The 19,242-nt window shown below is 43.7% G+C and overlaps 1 protein-coding gene across 13 annotated transcripts in view; it reads right to left on the reverse strand.

Annotated features, from left to right (window-relative positions):
• The window catches only part of SYNE3 (spectrin repeat containing nuclear envelope family member 3), a 166,204-nt gene that overhangs the window by 77,153 nt on the left and 69,809 nt on the right, over positions 1-19,242 (reverse strand). For all 13 annotated transcript variants that reach the window (XM_068254741.1, XM_068254748.1, XM_068254745.1 and 10 more), the window contains exons 6-10: positions 15,367-15,711; positions 13,142-13,278; positions 11,021-11,198; positions 3,842-4,024; positions 839-982 (exon numbers count right to left, since the gene is read on the reverse strand). In XM_068254741.1, the coding sequence (XP_068110842.1) occupies positions 839-982; positions 3,842-4,024; positions 11,021-11,198; positions 13,142-13,278; positions 15,367-15,711 (987 nt within the window). The remainder of the gene's footprint in view (positions 1-838; positions 983-3,841; positions 4,025-11,020; positions 11,199-13,141; positions 13,279-15,366; positions 15,712-19,242) is intronic.

The following is a 19,242-nucleotide window of genomic DNA, read 5'->3' on the forward strand; positions in this document are numbered from 1 at the left end:
TGTTCAATTTAAGAATTGCAATCAATTTTTCTGACTGATTGTAACATTTCAAAAATATAACCAATGCACCACACACATATGTTCAATTTTTCCTCAATTATGATAAAAATGATTGGAAACTCAGAAAAAATCGCTAGGGTGTGTTTATTAATAAATTAACAATGCAACGCACACCATACAATCTTTAGTAGAAATTGAAGAGAAATATCTGGCATTCCGGATCGATTTAAATCGAAAAAACGGGAAATCCGATCGGATTTTTCAGTCGAATGAAAAAAAAGCTTTTGATTTTTTTCGAGGGATGTGATCGTTTTTACCGAATTACTGTAAAATTGGATCATTTTATTGTATCGTGTGTGGCCACCTTAAGTCGCTCCAGCAGAGCAGCAGGGGGAGCAGAGTGTAGAGACCAGGCAGAGAGCTTATCCTGGCCGGGAATGATTACATTTGCTGATTAGCAGAGCAGTATAAACTTGTACTGCACTAAAAATAAACATTTTTACACGCAGGGGATGCTTTCAAATGTTTTTTCCTGTACCTAAAAGGATGTACTGAAACTTAAGTTTAGGGAGTTTAAACACATTTTAATGCAACAGTGCCCTCACCTACTTGTAGCTCCTCCTGAACCAACTGTGTGCTCATCTACTCTGATGTTTAGGAGAACTCAGGGAGAAGCATGTGATTTATGTGATCAGCTGATAGATTTGCAAAGCTCTGATTTGCTGGGATTGCATCATACTTTAGCACATGATAATGACTCGCCAATCAGAGACTTACATAGCTATCACCTGACCAAACTGCTCACTGCTCACTTACATTTAAGCCCTCCTTCACCCACCTGCAACCTCTGTAGTTGGGCCTCTTTCCCGATGATGTCCGGCTGCAGCTCGTTCTCCTTGGCGCACTTTTTCCGGAGCGCGGAAAGCTTCTTCTGTAACATCCTGAAGGCCGAATCCAGCTCTTCACTCTGAGCAGCCAGACTCTGCAAGGATCAGAAACAGGCAGAAGCTAAACACAGGCGTCATGTGATACGCGGACAATAAGCAGATATTTCTGAAATTCTGATATTCCCACCAGGGCTGTGGAGTCAGAGTTGAGGAGTCGGAGCAATTTTGGGTACCTGGAGTTGGAGGTTTCAATAAACTGAGGAGTCAGAGTCTGAGTCGCATGATTTTTGAACCAAATCCATAGCCTGTGTAAAAATTAGACTACGGAGTCAGAGTTGAGGTGTCGGAGCGATTTTGGGTACCTGGAGTCGGAGTCTGAGGTTTCATAAACTGAGGAGTTGGAAGATTTTTGTACCAACTCCAAAGCCCTGATTCCCACTATATATAAACACTACAACCATGCGAGAATACTACGCTATGGTGGTGTGAATGTTTTTTATCTGAGGTGTATGGATGCATGAGAACTGTGCAGGAGGACGCGGTTTCAGAGAGTCATGAGAGGTGGGCGTGGCCTAGATGACCCCAATGCGCTGTGGACCCGTCTAGCAGAGGGTCAGATAAAAAGGGTGAGCGCCCTCTTCTGCGAGGGAGGTGGTGGTGCCTCGCTTCAAAAGGTTGAGGTTGCCTTCTCAGCCGTGGACATCGAATCCGCTGGGGTGTTATTTGGTGAAAGCATACTGTATTTTTTCTGCATAAGGACTTATGTTATCTATGTACACCATCATAATACAGTATCTCATATTGGACTGATTTTCCCAGGAAGATCTAATCACTGTGATTGAATCTATCGGAGATCGATATCCAAACATCCCCACCCGTCCGTAATGTTTGCCCGGAAATCAATTGAAATTATTGATTGTACTAAACAGAAGATCTAGCTTGAAATGGGCGCTGCAGTAGCCAATTATCCAGGGCCCCAGAGAAAGTCATGGGGCCCCCAGGTAACAGTGGCCCTATCTTTGACTCATGAACTCCTCTGTGACCGCCTAACGCCAATCGGTGGCTGTAGAGTGGCTTCCCCAGGACCGCCTAATGCCGATTGTAGTGAAGTCCTGGAGGCGGCGATCTTCAGTGAACGCACGCGCACATGTGCAATTGTTTCCTGCCGAGTTACAGAGCGGGGATCCATCAACAGCCTGCCAGCCACGATCGGAGCTGGCAGGCTGTAGGAAGAAGAAAAAAAATGGTAAAATCATTTGTACAGCGGTGCGATCTACTGCAGCGCTGTACGGGGGACTTTCCTGTCACCAAATTGCTGATGCCTATGAGAGGGGATTGTAGTGGTGGGATCTAGGGGGAGGGAGGAAACTTTTTTTTTTTTTAAAATAGCTTTTTTTTTTATTAAAAAAATAACAATAAAATTGATTAAAAAAAATTCTTTGCAGCAGCAATCAGATACCACCAACAGAAAGCTCTCTTGGTGGGAAGAAAAGGAGGTAAAATTAATTTGGCTGCTAAGTTGCATGGCCGAGCAGAGTGCTGAATTGTGAAAAATGGCCTAGTCACTAGGGGGGTGTAAACCTGTGGTGCTCAACTGGTTAAAGTCTACCCAGTAAAGCTCTCTTTAGTTTTACTTACTTGCATTTAACTCTTTTATCTCTCATAGGGTAAACCTGTCTTCAAATGTTTACAGGGTTAGACACAGACCAGAGACGTAATGTCCCCACCCTTCCCTACCTCACTAAACTCATCCCATTGGCCAATGGTCTCTAGACTGGTGCCAAATGATCCTGTTACCAATATCACGTGACTGGGGGTGGTGACATGTTACATCTATTTCCTTTTCCTGGAGATGCTGTTCCACTACCTCATTTGCACAGACAAAAGCAAATGTTTTTTAACCCTTACAATGCAAGAAATAAAAATCAACCTCTGACAAGTTATTAGTAGGATAAGTACTATATGTACCAGTGTTTATCTCATAATGTCACATGTCAATTCAGGACACCTTAAAGGTGCCTATTAACCACCTGAGGACTTTGGTGTTAACCCCCCCTAGTGACCAGGACATTTATTACTAAAATGGCCACTGCAGCTTTAAGGCCAAGCTGCAGGGCTGAACAACTCAGCACATGCATGAGTGATTCCCCCTCCCCCCCCTTTTCTCCCCACCAACAGATCGCCCCCCAGGTGTTTGTTTTTTTGTTTTTTGTTTTGTAAATATTTATTTTATTAATTTTTTAATAAAATTTGATATCTTTTTTATTTGTATTATATCCCTCCCTTCCTCCCCCTGCCAGTCTATCACAGCGGATGGCTTCCCTGTGTCCCAGTACAGCGCTGTTGCAGATCGCATCGCTGTACAAAGTAATTAGATGGCGGTTTCGCCGTCTAACAGTCTTTCGAGTGGCGATTACTGCTCGGAGACTGAAGGCGGGGCGGAGCTCCGCCCCCCAAGCAGGAGATGCGCGTGCAGCCTGCACGCAAAAATGCGTGCAAATACGCTAGCGCGGCCGTGATATGAGATATCACGGTTTAGTGAATCAGGCCCAGTGTGTGGAGAAAAACATTGAGAAATGATTTTATGGTCGATAGGAATTTTATGATCGCAATGTTGAATTTTATGATTGTATCTGAACAGAGAAAGTGTTTATGGACCCGTTTATGGAAACAATTGATAACGACCTTCCAACTACTTACAACCCCGCAAATCTGATCGAATGATCACCTCTGAGGAAAATATTGAACCATTGATGGGCAATGCTGCAGGTCCAGTTTTTTCTTTCTGGACACAAACATGTGCAATCGCCCACATTAGGTGGAAACCACTCAATGATTTCCAATGGACTGTTACACCTCATGCGATTTTCGCGTGCGTTCATTGTCCAGAAGTCGGACACAGAGAAAACAGGGCCGTACTGAAGCCCTCAGGACTGGCGTGTGCAGGACGCTACCTGTAGCCGGTCCTTCCTCTCCGAGAGATCGCAGTGCAGGCTTTCCCTCTCATTCTCAGCGGATAGAACGTCTTTGAGCAGCGCTCTGGTCTTATCGTCTCCGAGAACGGCGTATACGCGATCTCTCCTCTCCTCCAACGCCGCCAGCTTCTCCTGAATCACACGGCTCTCCTCCAGTAACATCTAACAGAAGAGAAACTCAACTTTCACTGGGTAGCAAAGACACCGATTCAAATGAGAAAATAACAAGGATCGTTCCAACACATTTTATATGTATTTCTGTTGTATTTTCAAGGATGGTACAAAAGGTCCTTTTATTTAATAACAAGATTATTCCCACGACTTCGTTCCAATAAAAGCAGCAAAATAACCACATCTGGGGAACTTGCGGTATGAAGCAATGTTAATAGCAATTGGCTCAAAACGTATTTTCCAAATCTTGGAAAACATACGAGATTCCACAAACCTGGACCAGATCTTTTAAAAGAATCTGATATTAGGAGTTTTGCAGGCCTTACTCGGGTCATATCAGAAACTAGAGGGATTCCAGAAAGGTTAGTAAATATGTCATTCAAGTCAGGCATCACCCACATTTTTTGACTGTAGTCTGTCCTGATTTTATGAACAATAAGCTCTTGTTATGGGTGTGGCATGTAACTGCCATGGCACAAACTCAAAGCTACTAACTTTTCATCTGTCTTTGCTATAGTCTGATATCACCCGTGTTGGGACTGCAGATTATTGTTCCCTAAGGGCTGAACTTCAAAAGATCCAGTTTTCTATATAGTTACAACATCCGCCCATCATCGGGCTCGATTCACAAAGCGGTGCTAACCCAGTATAAGAATTTAGGCGTGATAACCATTGCACCACGCTGGTGAAAAGCCAGTTTAGGCGTGATAAGTTTAGATCGCGCGCAAAGTCCCGCACGCAAAGCAGCGCCATTAAACTCTATGCGAAGTGCACCAGACTTTGCTAGCGCAAAACTTTTGATCAGCTGTGCACTGCGGTGCTAACCCAGTTGGTGCTTAAACTTATCATGCCTAAACTTATCACGCCTAAACTTATCACGCCTAAACTTATCACACCTAGGGCTCGATTCACAAAGCGGTGCTAACCCAGTTAGCATGCCTAAAAGACTTTAGGCATGATAACCATTGCACCATGCTGGTGAAAAGCCAGTTTAGGCGTGATAAGTTTAGGTGTGATAAGTTTAGGTGTGATAAGTTTAGGCATGCTAAGTTTAGATAAGTTTAGATCGTTGGCAAAGTCCCGCACGCAAAGCAGCGCCATTAAACTTTATACAAAGTGCACCAGTCTTTGCTAGCGTAAAACTTTTGATTAGCTGTGCACTGCGGTGCTAACGCAGTTGGCGCTTAAACTTAGCATGCCTAAACTTATCACACCTAAACTTATCATGCCTAAACTTATCACACCTAAACTTATCACGCCTAAACTTATCATGCCTAAACTGAGTTTAGGCATGATAAAGGGCTTTTCACCAGCGTGCTAACTGTTAGCACCGCTTTGTGAATCAAGCCCCTAGGGCTTGATTCACAAAGCGGTGCTAACCTACTTAGCACGTCTAAAGTCTTTAGACGTGCTAACCAGGGTGCTAAGTAGGTTAGCACCGGATTTCTCAATCAGATCGCGTGCTAACTTTGCGCGCGCAAAGTTTTACGCGCGCAAAGTTTTACGCGCGCTAAGTCCCATAGGCTTTAATGGGCACTTCGCGCGTGTGCAGTACGCGCGTAAAGTTTTATGCGCATAAAGTTTTGCGCGCGTAAAGTTTTATGCGCGATAAGCTTGTTTAGACGTGCTAAGGGGGGTTTCACAGGCGTGCTAACAGTTAGCACCGCTTTGTGAATCAAGCCCTTAAACTTATCATGCCTAAACTTATCACACCTAAACTTATGCCTAAACTTATCATGCCTAAACTTATCATGCCTAAACTTATCATGCCTAAACTTATCATGCCTAAACTTATCACGCCTAAACTTATCACACCTAAACTTATCACGCCTAAACTTATCATGCCTAAACTTATCATGCCTAAACTTATCATGCCTAAACTTATCACGCCTAAACTTATCACGCCTAAACTTATCACGCCTAAACTTATCACGCCTAAACTTATCACACCTAAACTTATCATGCCTAAACTTATCATGTCTAAACTTATCATGCCTAAACTTATCACACCTAAACTTATCACACCTAAACTTATCACGCCTAAACTTATCACGCCTAAACTTATCACACCTAAACTTATCATGCCTAAACTGAGTTTAGGCGTGATAAAGGGCTTTTCACCAGCGTGCTAACTGTTAGCACCGCTTTGTAAATCAGGCTCATCAAGTCTCACCATAATAATAAACAAAACAAATAAATAAAATAAATGAACATTAGGCACCTTTCTCTCCTGTACCCCACATTTCCTAGCTGATCCAGGGAAGAAGGCAAAAATAAAAAATGTTATGCAGGGAACACACAAGCATTTTCCTGTTCTATTGACGGATGATCGGATGGGAAGTTGTAGCATGTGTTCTTGTCCAAACTGCTCCCAATCGATAAACAAATCGATTTTTTGATGATAACTTTGCAAAATCGATTCCTTTCTTGACCGGAAACAGATTGAACATGTCGGAAATAATTAGACGATTCCTATCGATCGGAGGGGAATTGCATTGTGTGTTCCCAGCATTACAGGGCTTGGGCCAATAAACCTTTAAAGGGAAAAACAATTCCTTCCCAGATGGTAGCCAGATAAACTTTCTGTACCAACTCTGCCAGGAATTACATAGCAAGTATAGCCGTGGATGCCCTTCAATGCAAGTAAAGCAACCAAAGCCTCTTTAAGTACAGATATAGAATTTGGGTAAAATATTCCGCATTCTAACCACTCTTACTGTAAAGAACCCCTTCCTAAAAAAGATGGCAAGACCTCTTTTCCTCCATACGCAGATCATGTCCTCTGTACAAGCCTAGGGGCAAATAAGCTCACCTGCCAAGCTTCTGTATTGCTCTTTGATGTATTTATACATGTTAACCATCATGTTAGCCATGCTTTTTCTAGCTAAATAAACCCACTTTGTCCAACCTTTCTTAGTAAAGTTAGCCATACATTTGGCGGCCGATCGACCATCCGATTCGATTATTATAATCGGATGAAAATTTGTGCCACCAAGTGCATTCCCAACCGGCAATGTGACCAATTCTGGGCCAATAATGGTCGCATTAGTCGATCGCGCATGCTGCAAGATTTAGGGCCAAATTGCTTGATCGGGTGCGCGGTAGTAGCGGCGTATGGTTTTGGAACGATAGACGAACGCAACGAAACCACCGGCACTGCCCCCCCCCCCCCCCCCCAATGTGAAATGTTCCCCAGGTGCAAGTGATACATTACCTGTCCGCCACTTGTCCTCCGCTGGCTCCGGGCGTTCTCCGTTCTCCATACATGCACGTTACGTGGTTGCCTAGTAAGGGCGTGCGTGTGACGTCAGGCGTCACACACGCGGCCATGTTACTAGGCAACCACGTAACGTGCATGTATGGAGAACGGAGAGAGCCCGGAGAGGACAAGTGGCGGACGGGTAATGTATATAGCATGGGGCACAGGGTAACATTTAACAATACGGACAGTGCCGGGTTGGCGAGGCGGCGTCACAAGGCCGATTCCTGATCAATTTCAGCATGAAATAGATTGGGAACTGGTCTGCGGTGTATGGGCAGCCAACAGATCTCTCTCTAAACAGATTGGATCAGAGAGACATTTGTCTCTTGGTAGAATCTACCCATCATCGCTAGATGTCTGGTTACCTTAAAGTGATCTGAAAGTCAGCATTTCTACTTTGCTCTAAAAAGATTCCTCACAGCTTGAAAGCTACAATCCCAGAATTTGTTTTTAGCAGAACATCACTGAAATGGTTAAACAAAGCACTTTGTCCGGCTATTCAGCTTCAAATCCGCATCCAAACTGGAGATAACAGTATCTTTACACACATTGTAACAACATTGGAATGTAAACAAACAAGTGTAACAAGTGAAAAGGAGCTCCCTGTGCTACACACACACACACACACAGTTCAGAATAGCTCATTAGAAGATGTTAATATATAATAAAAAGCAGTTTGAATAAAATGCAATGACAGCTTTTAGGGCATGATAAACTAACAAGTTAAATAATCGCACTCAATGCCAAGCCGCTGCAGCTAAAAAAAAAAAATTGGGATGCATTAAAAGGGAAATAAAAACTCGAGATGCTAGCATAATATTGCCCCTGTTTAACTCTCTAGTAAGGCCACATCTGGAATATGGAATTCAGTTCAGGAAAGATATTGCAGGAAAGATATTGCAGTTTTAGAGCAGGTGCAGAGACGAGCAACAAAACTGATACATGGGATGGAAGGTCTCGCTTACCAAGAAAGGTTAGATAAACTGGGTTTATTTAGTCTAGAGAAAAGACACCTTAGAGGGGATCTAATAAACATGTATAAATACATCAGAGGACAATATAAAAGCTTGGCGGGGAAGCTTTTTGTCCCTAGGCCTTCTCAAAGGACTAGAGGACATGATCTGCACATGGAGGAAAAACGTTTTAGCCATTTATTTAGGAAAGGGTTCTTTACAGTTAGAGTGATTAAGATGTGGAATGCATTGCCACAGGAAGTCGTTATGGCAAACTCTATACCTGCATTTAAAGGGGGCTTAGATGCTTTCCTTGCGTTGAAAGACATCCATGGCTACAATTACTAGGAATGCCTAATGATGTTGATCCAGGGATTTTATCTGATTGCCATCTGGAGTCGGGAAGGAATTTTTACCTTTTGGGGCTAATTGGACCATGCCTTGTAAGGGTTTTTTCGCCTTCCTCTGGATCAACAGGGAAATGTGAGGGAGCAGGCTGGTGTTGTACCTTCCTCTGGATCAACAGGGATATGTGAGGGAGCAGGCTGGTGTTGTACCTTCCTCTGGATCAACAGGGATATGTGAGGGAGCAGGCTGGTGTTGTGCCTTCCTCTGGATCAGCAGGGATATGTGAGGGAGCAGGCTGGTGTTGTACTTTGTTCTCTGGTTGAACTCGATGGACGTATGTCTTTTTTCAACTGAAATAACTATGTAACTATGTAACTTTGGAAACTTGCAATTTGTAAACAGACAATATTACTTGTGCACAAAAGCAAATAGGACTACTGGATGAGTAATAAACAGTAGGAAAACACGTTTTTATTGAATGTTATGTCAGAGTTTCAATTCAGACCACTTTAAGAGAGATCTTCTATCCCACTGATTCATTTAGTTGCGAGCCTTTGTACTTGTACCTGCTGTAGTATGGTAATGTCCTTCCTGTACTGTGGAGCCCAAAACTGTATGAAATAAACCAGATGGGGCCTCAAAAGTGATTTATACAGAGTGAGTAGTATACTAATATCTCATGATTTTATTTCCCGTTTTATGCATCTCAAAATTTTAGCTGCTTTAGCTGCTGCTTGGCATTGAGTATGGGTGTTTAACCCATTCGCGTTCCGTCGTTTTCACTTGAGAAATGTTCACCTCCCATTCATTAGCCTATAACTTTATCACTACTTATCACAATGAACTGATCTATATCTTGTTTTTTCCGCCACCAAATAGGCTTTCTTTGGGGGTACATTTTGCTAAGAGCTACCTTACTGTAAATGCATTTTAACAGGAAGAATAAGAAAAAAAACGGAAAAAATCATTATTTCTCAGTTTTCAGCTATTAGAGTTTTAAAATAATACATGCCTCCATAATTATAACTCACGTATTGTATTTGCCCATATGTTCCAGTTATTACAGCGTTAAAATTATGTCCCTATCACAATGTATGGCGACAATATTTTATTTGGAAATAAAGGTGCATTTTTTTCCGTTTTGCATCTATCACTATTTACAAGTTTAAAATAAAAAAAATATAGAAATATATCATCTTCACATTGATATTTAAAAAGTTTAGACCCTTAGGTAAATACATGTTTTTTTTTATTGTAATGTTTTTTTTTTAATATTAAACATTTTATTTGGGTAGTTTTGGGAGGGTGGGATGTAAACAATAGGTTTATAATGTAAATGTGTGTTGATTCTTATTTTTCTTTACTTTTAGTTGTAGTATTACTTTTTGGCCACAAGATGGCGGCCATGAGTTTGTTTACATGACGTCACTCTAAGCGTAACATACGCTTAGAGCGACGCATGGGGGAGGTAACAGCCAGAAAAGGCGCAGCTTCCGATAGAAGCTGTCGCTTTTTCAGCAGGGGAGAGGAATCAGTGATTGGGCACCATAGCCCGATTCACTGATTGCCTGGCTAACGAACCGCGGGCCGGGAGCGCGCATGGTTCCTGGACGTAGTTTCTACGTCCAGGAACCAAAATAGGTTAATTAACAACCAGTGTTCCCAAGTCCTTCTCCAAGTCTGATGTTCCCAGCTGTAAGCCATTTATCTTATATGGTGCTGTACCATTGGCAGGTCCAAGGTGCATGACCTTACTTTAGCCATGCTGTTGAGATCATTTTGTAAAATGTCACTATTCTGCTTAGTGTTTATAGTTCTGCATAATTTTGTATCATCTACAAAGATAGCAACATTACTCTGTATTCCATCTGATAGATCACTGAGGATTGGGCCTACTACTGACCCTTGTGGGACCACACAGGTAACAGATTTCCATTTTGCACATGACCCCTTTGACTGAAGAGGATTGGACCTACTACTGACCCTTGTGGGACACCACAGGAAACAGATTATAATTTTGCCTGTAACCCTTTTACCACTACTCTCTGCCTTCTCTCCCTTAACAAGTTCTATACACACACACACACACACACACAATTTTTCCAAGTCCCTGTTGCCTATCACTTTTGTTAATCACTGAAATTCATATCGAGAATAATGCACCACAGCACATACAGTAACAGTCAATGGGCTGCTGTTTTTTTATGGTCGACCGCATTTCTGCTTTTCTGCTTTTACCCACGTACCTGCACATTTGAAATGTTATTGTATTTTGCCGTCAAATGAGAAATCGTATATAAAAATGCGAATGAAAACGCCATCACATCATGATAGAAAAATATTCGCAGTATCGTAGGGACAAGTGTGCCCCCTGCCTGAGTAAAGAAATGAAGATGCCACAACAGAGAAGCCATCGTTTGTCACCTCGATGCGGTCCAGGGTCTCGGGGGTGACGCTGCCATTGGTGGCCTCGGTTTCCGAGGAGTCCAGGATGCTCTCGGCCAGCGGCTTCCAGTAGAGGAACTCCCGCAGAGGGTTCTGGAAGATCTGCCGCAGCTCCGACTCCGTGTCTGTGCTCAGCTTGAACGCTTTACTCTTCGCCCTGAAACAATCACATTGCAGAGGTCAGTCAATGTTCACCAGCTTCAGGAGGGGGTCACTCACAAAAGCGTTTTAAAGGAGAACTGTAGTGAGAAGGACATGGAGGTTGCCATATTTATTTCCTTTTAAGCAATACCAGTTGCCTGGCTGTCCTGCTGACCCTCTGCCTCCATTCACAATACCATACGTTGGAAATTTACATCTATCGCAAAGTACCGGCTTTTTCCCACAATCACAAATTTGCTCAGAGTGTGAGTAAAGCTTCGGTAAAAATAGTGCGGTAACCGGGTGGTAAAAGGGAAAAGAAGTTTGTTAAAAGTTTAGTAAGGCTACTTTCACAGTGGGACTTTGCGTTTTGATGCGACGTTAAAGTCGCAACGCAAACTACCAACGCAACGTCCCGAAAATGTCACAACGCAACTCTATGCCCTCTTATTGTTGCATACAGTAGAGCATACAGGCAATGAAAAGTATGCTTCCAGGTCATTACTGAGCATGTGCAAACAGTCCAACGCAGCTAATAACGTGTATAACGCACTGCATGCAGCACTTTGTAATAACGCTACACGTTACACACAAACACAACGTGCGCACTGTGAATGTCGCACAGACTTAGTATTGCTCCATATTAAAACATTTTCTGATGTGCAACTTTAACGTCGCACTGTGAAAGAGGCCTAAAAATGAGGAATAAGTGCGTAAAATATTGTTTTCTGCTAAAAAAATGTAAGTCCAGCAAACACAGAAGGCTCCAGACTACATGTATTTGGATGTGAAGTCAATAATAGCACCAGGTACTTAAAGACGATAAAACAAAAAAACAAAAAAAACAAAAAAAGACAAAAAAAATAAAATTGGTAATTATCAAACAATGCGCTCTTATTTCATTATGAATTTCATATTTTGTGGAATTTACCTCTAAAATAGCGATTTTTTACCAATGTCAGTATTAGGGGGTGGTTAATGAGATGCATATAATTTTGTGTTGGTGCAACATTATGCAAATTTTCCATGCAAATTTATGCTTAAAATGAACCAATCAAATCCTGATGAGGAAAAATTTGATTGGTCCATTTTTAAGCTTCAAAAATATGCATACAAAATTTGCATAGTCCTGCACCAACTCGAAATTATTTTCATCTCATTGACCCCAGCAAGTATAAAATATACCGTAATATAGGACAGGAGGATTGGTAATCCGTGTGTGCCCTCTTACCGCTGGTACTCTCGCATAGAAGCTATCATCCCGTCAGACAGAGGCTGCCCACTTACTGCTGGTACTCTCGCATAGCAGCAATCACCCCGTCAGACAGAGGCTGCCCACTTACCGCTGGTACTCTCGCATAGCAGCAATCACCCCGTCAGACAGAGGCTGCCCACTTACCGCTGGTACTCTCGCATAGCAGCAATCACCCCGTCAGACAGAGGCTGCCCTCTTACCGCTAGTACTCTCGCATAGCAGCAATCACCCCGTCAGACAGAGGCTGCCCACTTACCGCTGGTACTCTCGCATAGCAGCAATCACCCCGTCAGACAGAGGCTGCCCACTTACCGCTGGTACTCTCGCATAGCAGCAATCACCCCGTCAGACAGAGGCTGCCCTCTTACCGCTGGTACTCTCGCATAGCAGCAATCATCCCGTCAGACAGAGGCTGCCCACTTACCGCTGGTACTCTCGCATAGCAGCAATCATCCCGTCAGACAGAGGCTGCCCACTTACCGCTGGTACTCTCGCATAGCAGCAATCACCTCGTCAGACAGAGGCTGCCCACTTACCGCTGGTACTCTTGCATAGCAGCAATCACCCCGTCAGACAGAGGCTGCCCACTTACCGCTGGTACTCTCGCATAGCAGCAATCACCTCGTCAGACAGAGGCTGCCCACTTACCGCTGGTACTCTCGCATAGCAGCAATCACCCCGTCAGACAGAGGCTGCCCACTTACCGCTGGTACTCTCGCATAGCAGCAATCACCCCATCAGACAGAGGCTGGATATCCTTAGAGAACTTGAAGAGGTCCTTCAGCTGTACCTTCACCCTCTCAGCCTTGGCCTCTTCCCCGGCCAGAGCCGTCTTGGTGACCTAAAAGTCATTGAAAGACCAGTGATCAGTGGACTCATGCCAAACGAAATACCCACTCAAAGTAAAGATGGCCTGTACAGAAGTAAGTAAAATGAAGCAGGGCTGTAGAGTCGGAGTCGAGGTGTCTGAGCAGTTTTCGGGTACCTGAAGCTGGAGTTGGTGGTTTCATAAACTGAGGAGGCAGTCAGATGATTTCTGTACCGACTTCACAGCCCTGGTAAGTATTACACTAAGAAGTCAGAGTCAAGGAGTCAGAGTAAATTTGGGTACCTGGAGTCTGAGGTTTCACAAACTGAGGAGTCGGATGATATTTGTACTGAGTCCACAGCCCTGAAATGAAGAATCCTATTTGTTCAAGACACAGTACCAGTTCCTTTTTTATCATTGTGTAAAATGTAGTTATAAAAATGATGCATTTACGCTGCTTTCACAGTGGGACGTTACAGGCGCACGTTAGAACAGCCTGTAATGCAGCCCAACTCACAGTAATGAAAAATCAATGGGCTGTTCACAGTGCCCACGTTGCGTTACAGTGTAAGGTGCAGCATGCTGTGCGTTATACTGGGCTTTAGCTGCGTTAGACTGCTTGCACATGCTCAGTAACTAGCCACATGGCTAATTAATATTCACTGCACTGTGGTGAGTGACGTAACCTGGACTCAGTGTTGTCCAGATCATGAATGAATCGTTCATTTGATCCGGATCTTTTTTGTGAGTCGAATCACCACAATGAACGATTCGGTTCACAGTGGATGTCTGTCTGGAAGAAACAGGAACATACAGAATGTACAGTGCAGGGAAAGTCCTGTCCTGCTAGTCATTTCACCCAGTCTGCTTCCCTAGTAAAATGATTCAAATGATTCGGTTCAAAGATCCGGATCTTTTCAATGATCCGATTCAAATGATCCGAATCCTTGAAAAGATCCGAACTTCCCATCACTAACCTGGAGCGGCTGTTCTATCAGTATAGATAGAAGGAAAACAGCGCACCAAGAGCTGCATAATGCTGCTCAATCTGACGTCCAACTTCAACACCACCAAGCGTTGCGTTAGGGGCACGTTATGCGACCATAACCTCCCCTAAAACGCAACGTCTTGGTGTGAAAGAGGCCCAAAAATGATACTGTGAAAAATCTGCTTACTTTTGTGATTTCATGATGGGGACAACTATGTTGTTTGGTTGCTTCCATGGCCTGGAATCGCATTAGGGATAGCCAACGAGATGTTATGCAAATTTATGAAGCTAAAAAAATAATCCAATCAATTTCCACCTTGGCGGGATTTGATTGGGCCAGCTGCATTCAACATTTAAATAACCCTGCATCAACTCGGAATAATTGTCACCTCCTTGACCATCCGTAGATACATCTTCCACACGACCAGTGCACATGCCTGCCTCCGCTCTCTCTACAAGCTACAAATGAGGTCCCTCTCCCACAATGCAACTGTGAGGCAAACCTTGAAATGTTTGCCTAGGCAAAGTTCTCTGATGGACGCTGATGGGATGCATTTTACTAATGAGTCCTACTGTCTCTCGGGTCGGGGAAAATAATAATTTTATAATATATTCAATCTCTACCTGTAAACTAGGTGTTTAGGAGAAATGCTTCCAGGCACTTGGCTTTCGTTCAGACCTGCATTCGTTTTCTCCAGTTATTGCCTGATGAAGCAGGATTGAACCTGCGAAACGCTTTGCATTGTGGAGTACAAATGTTATTGTTGACTAAAAATAAACAGAATCTGAGTCTACTTACTGAGGAGGTAAGTCCACCACTAACTCCTTTTTAAATGTTTTTTTAAATATTTTATCCTGATTTTGGTTACTCTGTTTCAACCTTTGTCACATTTAGGAGAAGAGTTGGCTATGGGGTGGAACTCCCAGGTAAAGAAAAATTTTGGTCCCCTATGTTAAGCAACTGCCTGGTAAAGAACCGGTTGAACAACAGACAGATATTTCTTTAAATGCACAATTTAGCTGACTCACGTTCTGCTGACAGACATTTCCCACCCTGCAGTCATTTCTGCAGTCATCTATTTTTCTTTTCAAAACAGGATCTTCCTTCTCCTCACCAGCAATGACAAACTCACATTTAGCGTCTTCCAAAGAGCGATGAGGTCCTCTTCAGTCTTCACCCTCTCCCCCGACTCCAAACTTTCTTCCAGCCTCTGAATAGCCTTACGGAACTCATTGATGTTGGCTTCCAGTTGCCGGGCCAGTTGGAGGAAAGCGTTTTCCGAGTTGTAGCTCTTCAGGAGGTTGTCCTCTTCCTCGTCGTTCATCATCTTCAGCTCTCTCAGCGTTCGTCGCAGCTCCTCCAACTCTTTACAGATTTTGTCAGCACCAAGGGGCGACGTGTTCTGGATGACGGCCGCCGACTTCTCCTCCAGGTCTTCTAACTGTTTCTTACCGATGTCCACGTCCTTCCCGATCTCCTGGAACAAGAAGAACGTGTTATAGGGTAGAAAGAACAGAAAGAAAGGTGGGACACCAACAAGGGCCACACCTGGTGCATTATCTACAGACAAAGAGAAAAGAAAATAGATATGTAGACATGTATTCACAACTTTCTGGTTGGCAACCTCTGTAGGAGCTGCAAAGGTCAGAATCTACAGACCGTTCCCCTAGTGCACAGATGTCCATGTCCAACCCCAGTCCTACAGGGTCATATTCATGTTAGTACACAAATTGGGAGGAGGTGCCCCAGTGAAGCATACGATGGGTAAACATGGGTAATAAAACATGGGACCGCTGTAGGTAAATTCTACGCCGCACTTGTGGCTGCCTAACTCTGATGCGGTGCAGGATTTACGCCACCTGCAGTTTCCGCTCCCAATGCGACCATGCGCACCCGAGAGGGGAGATTAAGCTGTCATATGACGGCCGACATCTCCCCTCAGTGACCAGCAGCAATCGCGATTGGCTCCTGATCAATACGATTGCCGGCAAATTATAGTGATCACTGTTAAAGCTGCGAGTGAAAGAAGAGGATCCTCTCACCTCCCTGACGTTTCCCTGGCGATCGTCACTCCCCTCCGCTCTGGCCGGCATCTCTGCTCGCTTTGACGTAAGTGTCGGGTCCCGGCTTGATGACGTCATCCACCTGCGACCGGGAACTTAACAGCAGTGTGAGCGGGGATGCCGGCCAGAGCGGAGGGGGCTGGAGCTGCTCATCCCTGGAGCCTGGGAGGTGAGTAAAGGCTGCTGGCTACAGGGGGACATCTGGCTACACTGGGGACACCAAGCCTAGCTAACCCTAACAGGGATCCGGCTGCCTGACCTCCCAAACGCACCCCCCACGCCGCATGTAAAATGGCCTGGTATTTAATGGGGGTTAGGCAGCTGGTCCTCAAAGGGCTGAAGATAATAATCTTGAATTTTTGGGGGGGGGGATTTTCCTGTAAAAGATGACATGCATGGACTGAGCGGGCCTAAGGCACCTGAGGAAGTGGGCAGGTCCCACGAAACACCTGTGTCCAATAAAAAAAATGATGATCTCATTGGCCAGACAACCTGGTACCGATATCAGTGTTTAGCATGGACTGAGAAATGGAGAAAGGTGATCTACTTGATGGACTGCACCTTTCCTGATTCAGACCGATCAATTAATTTGAGCTTTGCCAAAAATGTGTGAGGATATCAGCCTTCAAGGACTGGAGATCGACATCCCCGCGGCCTACTGACTGCGGATTTATCTCTGGTTGGGCACGCTCTTTAGGAAAGAAAAGAGGAACATTCTATATTCTTCCCCAGATGGGGAAAGAGAGGAGGAGAGAGTCCCAAAGAATCCTTGGAGGTCGGGGAACGGCAAATACTTAATAGGAGCAAAAAGAGTCAACCAATGCAAATAAAATAATGGATTGCACCGGTTACTGACGGCTTCAGGAGATGTTATTTTGGACGTTACAACCCTCTTTAAGGGCTTGTTCACACTATGAGCATTTGTTTACATTTATAAGCACCGTCGATTTTGGAAATCACCCTTAAACCGCTTGTGTAATGACTCCCTATGAGAGAGTGCTCACATCTGAGTGGTTCAATTCCGATCTGCTCACCAAAGTGCTGCCTGTACCATTTTCAGAGCACTTTGGCTCAATGGCAGGTATAGGGAAATCACTAAGTACCTGAAAAAGCGCTTTGTATAGCGATTTCCTGAGCGCTTTTAAAAACAAATACATTGTATTTATTCTTTTCCGGGTCAAAGAGTTCACTTCCTGACTGACATCAGGAAGTGAAAAAACGAATCGCTCATCAAAAACGCTTAGAAAAGCGCTTACACAAAATCGCCCAACGCTCAGAAAACGCCAGGAATCGCTAGAAAAAAACCACGCACAAAAACGCTCAGCTTGTGATCACGCTTGCGATTTATAATGTGGACACAGCCTAAAGGAATACTATAACACAACAAAAAGGCCCCCCGGGGGGTATTTAACTCAGGAGGGGGGAACCCTCTGGATCCCAATGAGGCTTCCTCCATCCCACAATGCATTGCGGGAGTCTGACAGCCACAGTCATGATTCATAAAGGCAAATGCATTGTGGGACTTGTAGTTCCATAACAGCTGGAGGGCCAAGTTTGCAGATCACTGCCTCAGGGGATGTTTTCTTTATTGCAGATTCACTTTAATCATTGCTCTTTTGCTGCACACAGAATTCAGCACTGGCTTCAGATCCAGGTAATTGCATTTTATCGCGGAAGCCATTTATCAAGCTGATTGCGATCTCTACCTCACAGGTGCCGGAAGCACAACCTATGAATAGCCTGACATATAGTGACAGATTGGAAGGCTATATAGCGTGCGTTTCTGTAGCACTGACACATTTCCTACCATATAAGGCCTGACTTAATAAGACATGGCCTCAATTCACTAAGATCATGCTGGAGATAATAAGGCAAGAGAGTTCCTTAAGTTACCTCCTCTGTAGTTAAGTTACCTCCTCTGTAGTTAATTTACCTCCTCTGTAGTTAATTTACCTCCTCTGTAGTTATTTTCACATGCAGTTAATTAACAGCCTGTCTTTAACTCTGGAGTTATTTTAAGGATTGGAGAGTTAACTTAAAGACAGAAGAGATAACTTTAGGCTTGCCGGAGGTAAAATGTTTCCTGAATACTACATGCCTTATCACCATGGTAACAACGCTAGAAGAGTTATTAAAGACAGGAGATAATCTTAGTGAATTGAGGCCATTGATTTACTAAGAGACCAAACAGGCCTCCAAGGTAAAAGCGATTAATAAGTCTTTCCATGCTAAGCAAATAATCAAAACATTTCTTCATGAAGGAAAAAAAAAAAAAAAAGAGAGAGAAAAAAAGGGACGGATGCAGAACCATTACGGCGTGATTTTAAAGTGGACCTGAACTCAGAACTTCCTCTCTGCTCTATAAAGCCCAATCTACACGATACGATTCTTTGTACGATTCGATTACGATTCTATTTACGATCCGATTAAATCCGACATGTCCGATCGGGATTCGATTCAATTCGATTTGCCATTGTTTTGTAAAAGGCAAATCAAATTGAATCGAATCCCGATCAGACATGTTGGATTTAATCGGATCGTAAATAGAATCGTAATCGAATCGTACAAAGAATCGTATCGTGTAGATTGGGCTTAAAAGATAAGCAACAGCATAATAACCTTTAAAGAAAAAAATGTCTTTGTTACAGCTGATACAAATCCTGCAATAATTTCGCAGTGTGTCTACCTCTTGCTTTCATGGACACAGACGTAAGGTTAACATCCTGTGTTTACCAATTAACTTCTCTGCCGAGGCAGCTAGCTCACACAGCTGAGTGATCAAATTACAGTTGTGATTAGTCACAGATGAGGGGAAACTACTTAACTGCGATCGCAGGGAAACTGCAGCAGACAGTGTGTTCGCACTTAAAGTGAATGGGAACCGCATAAAAAAAAATGAAGCAAATACTCGCTGTCTTCTTCTCTGCGCTGGACTCCGGACCGGC

The sequence above is a fragment of the Hyperolius riggenbachi genome, chromosome 9 (genome assembly GCF_040937935.1).
Source record: "Hyperolius riggenbachi isolate aHypRig1 chromosome 9, aHypRig1.pri, whole genome shotgun sequence".
Lineage (NCBI taxonomy): Eukaryota > Metazoa > Chordata > Amphibia > Anura > Hyperoliidae > Hyperolius > Hyperolius riggenbachi.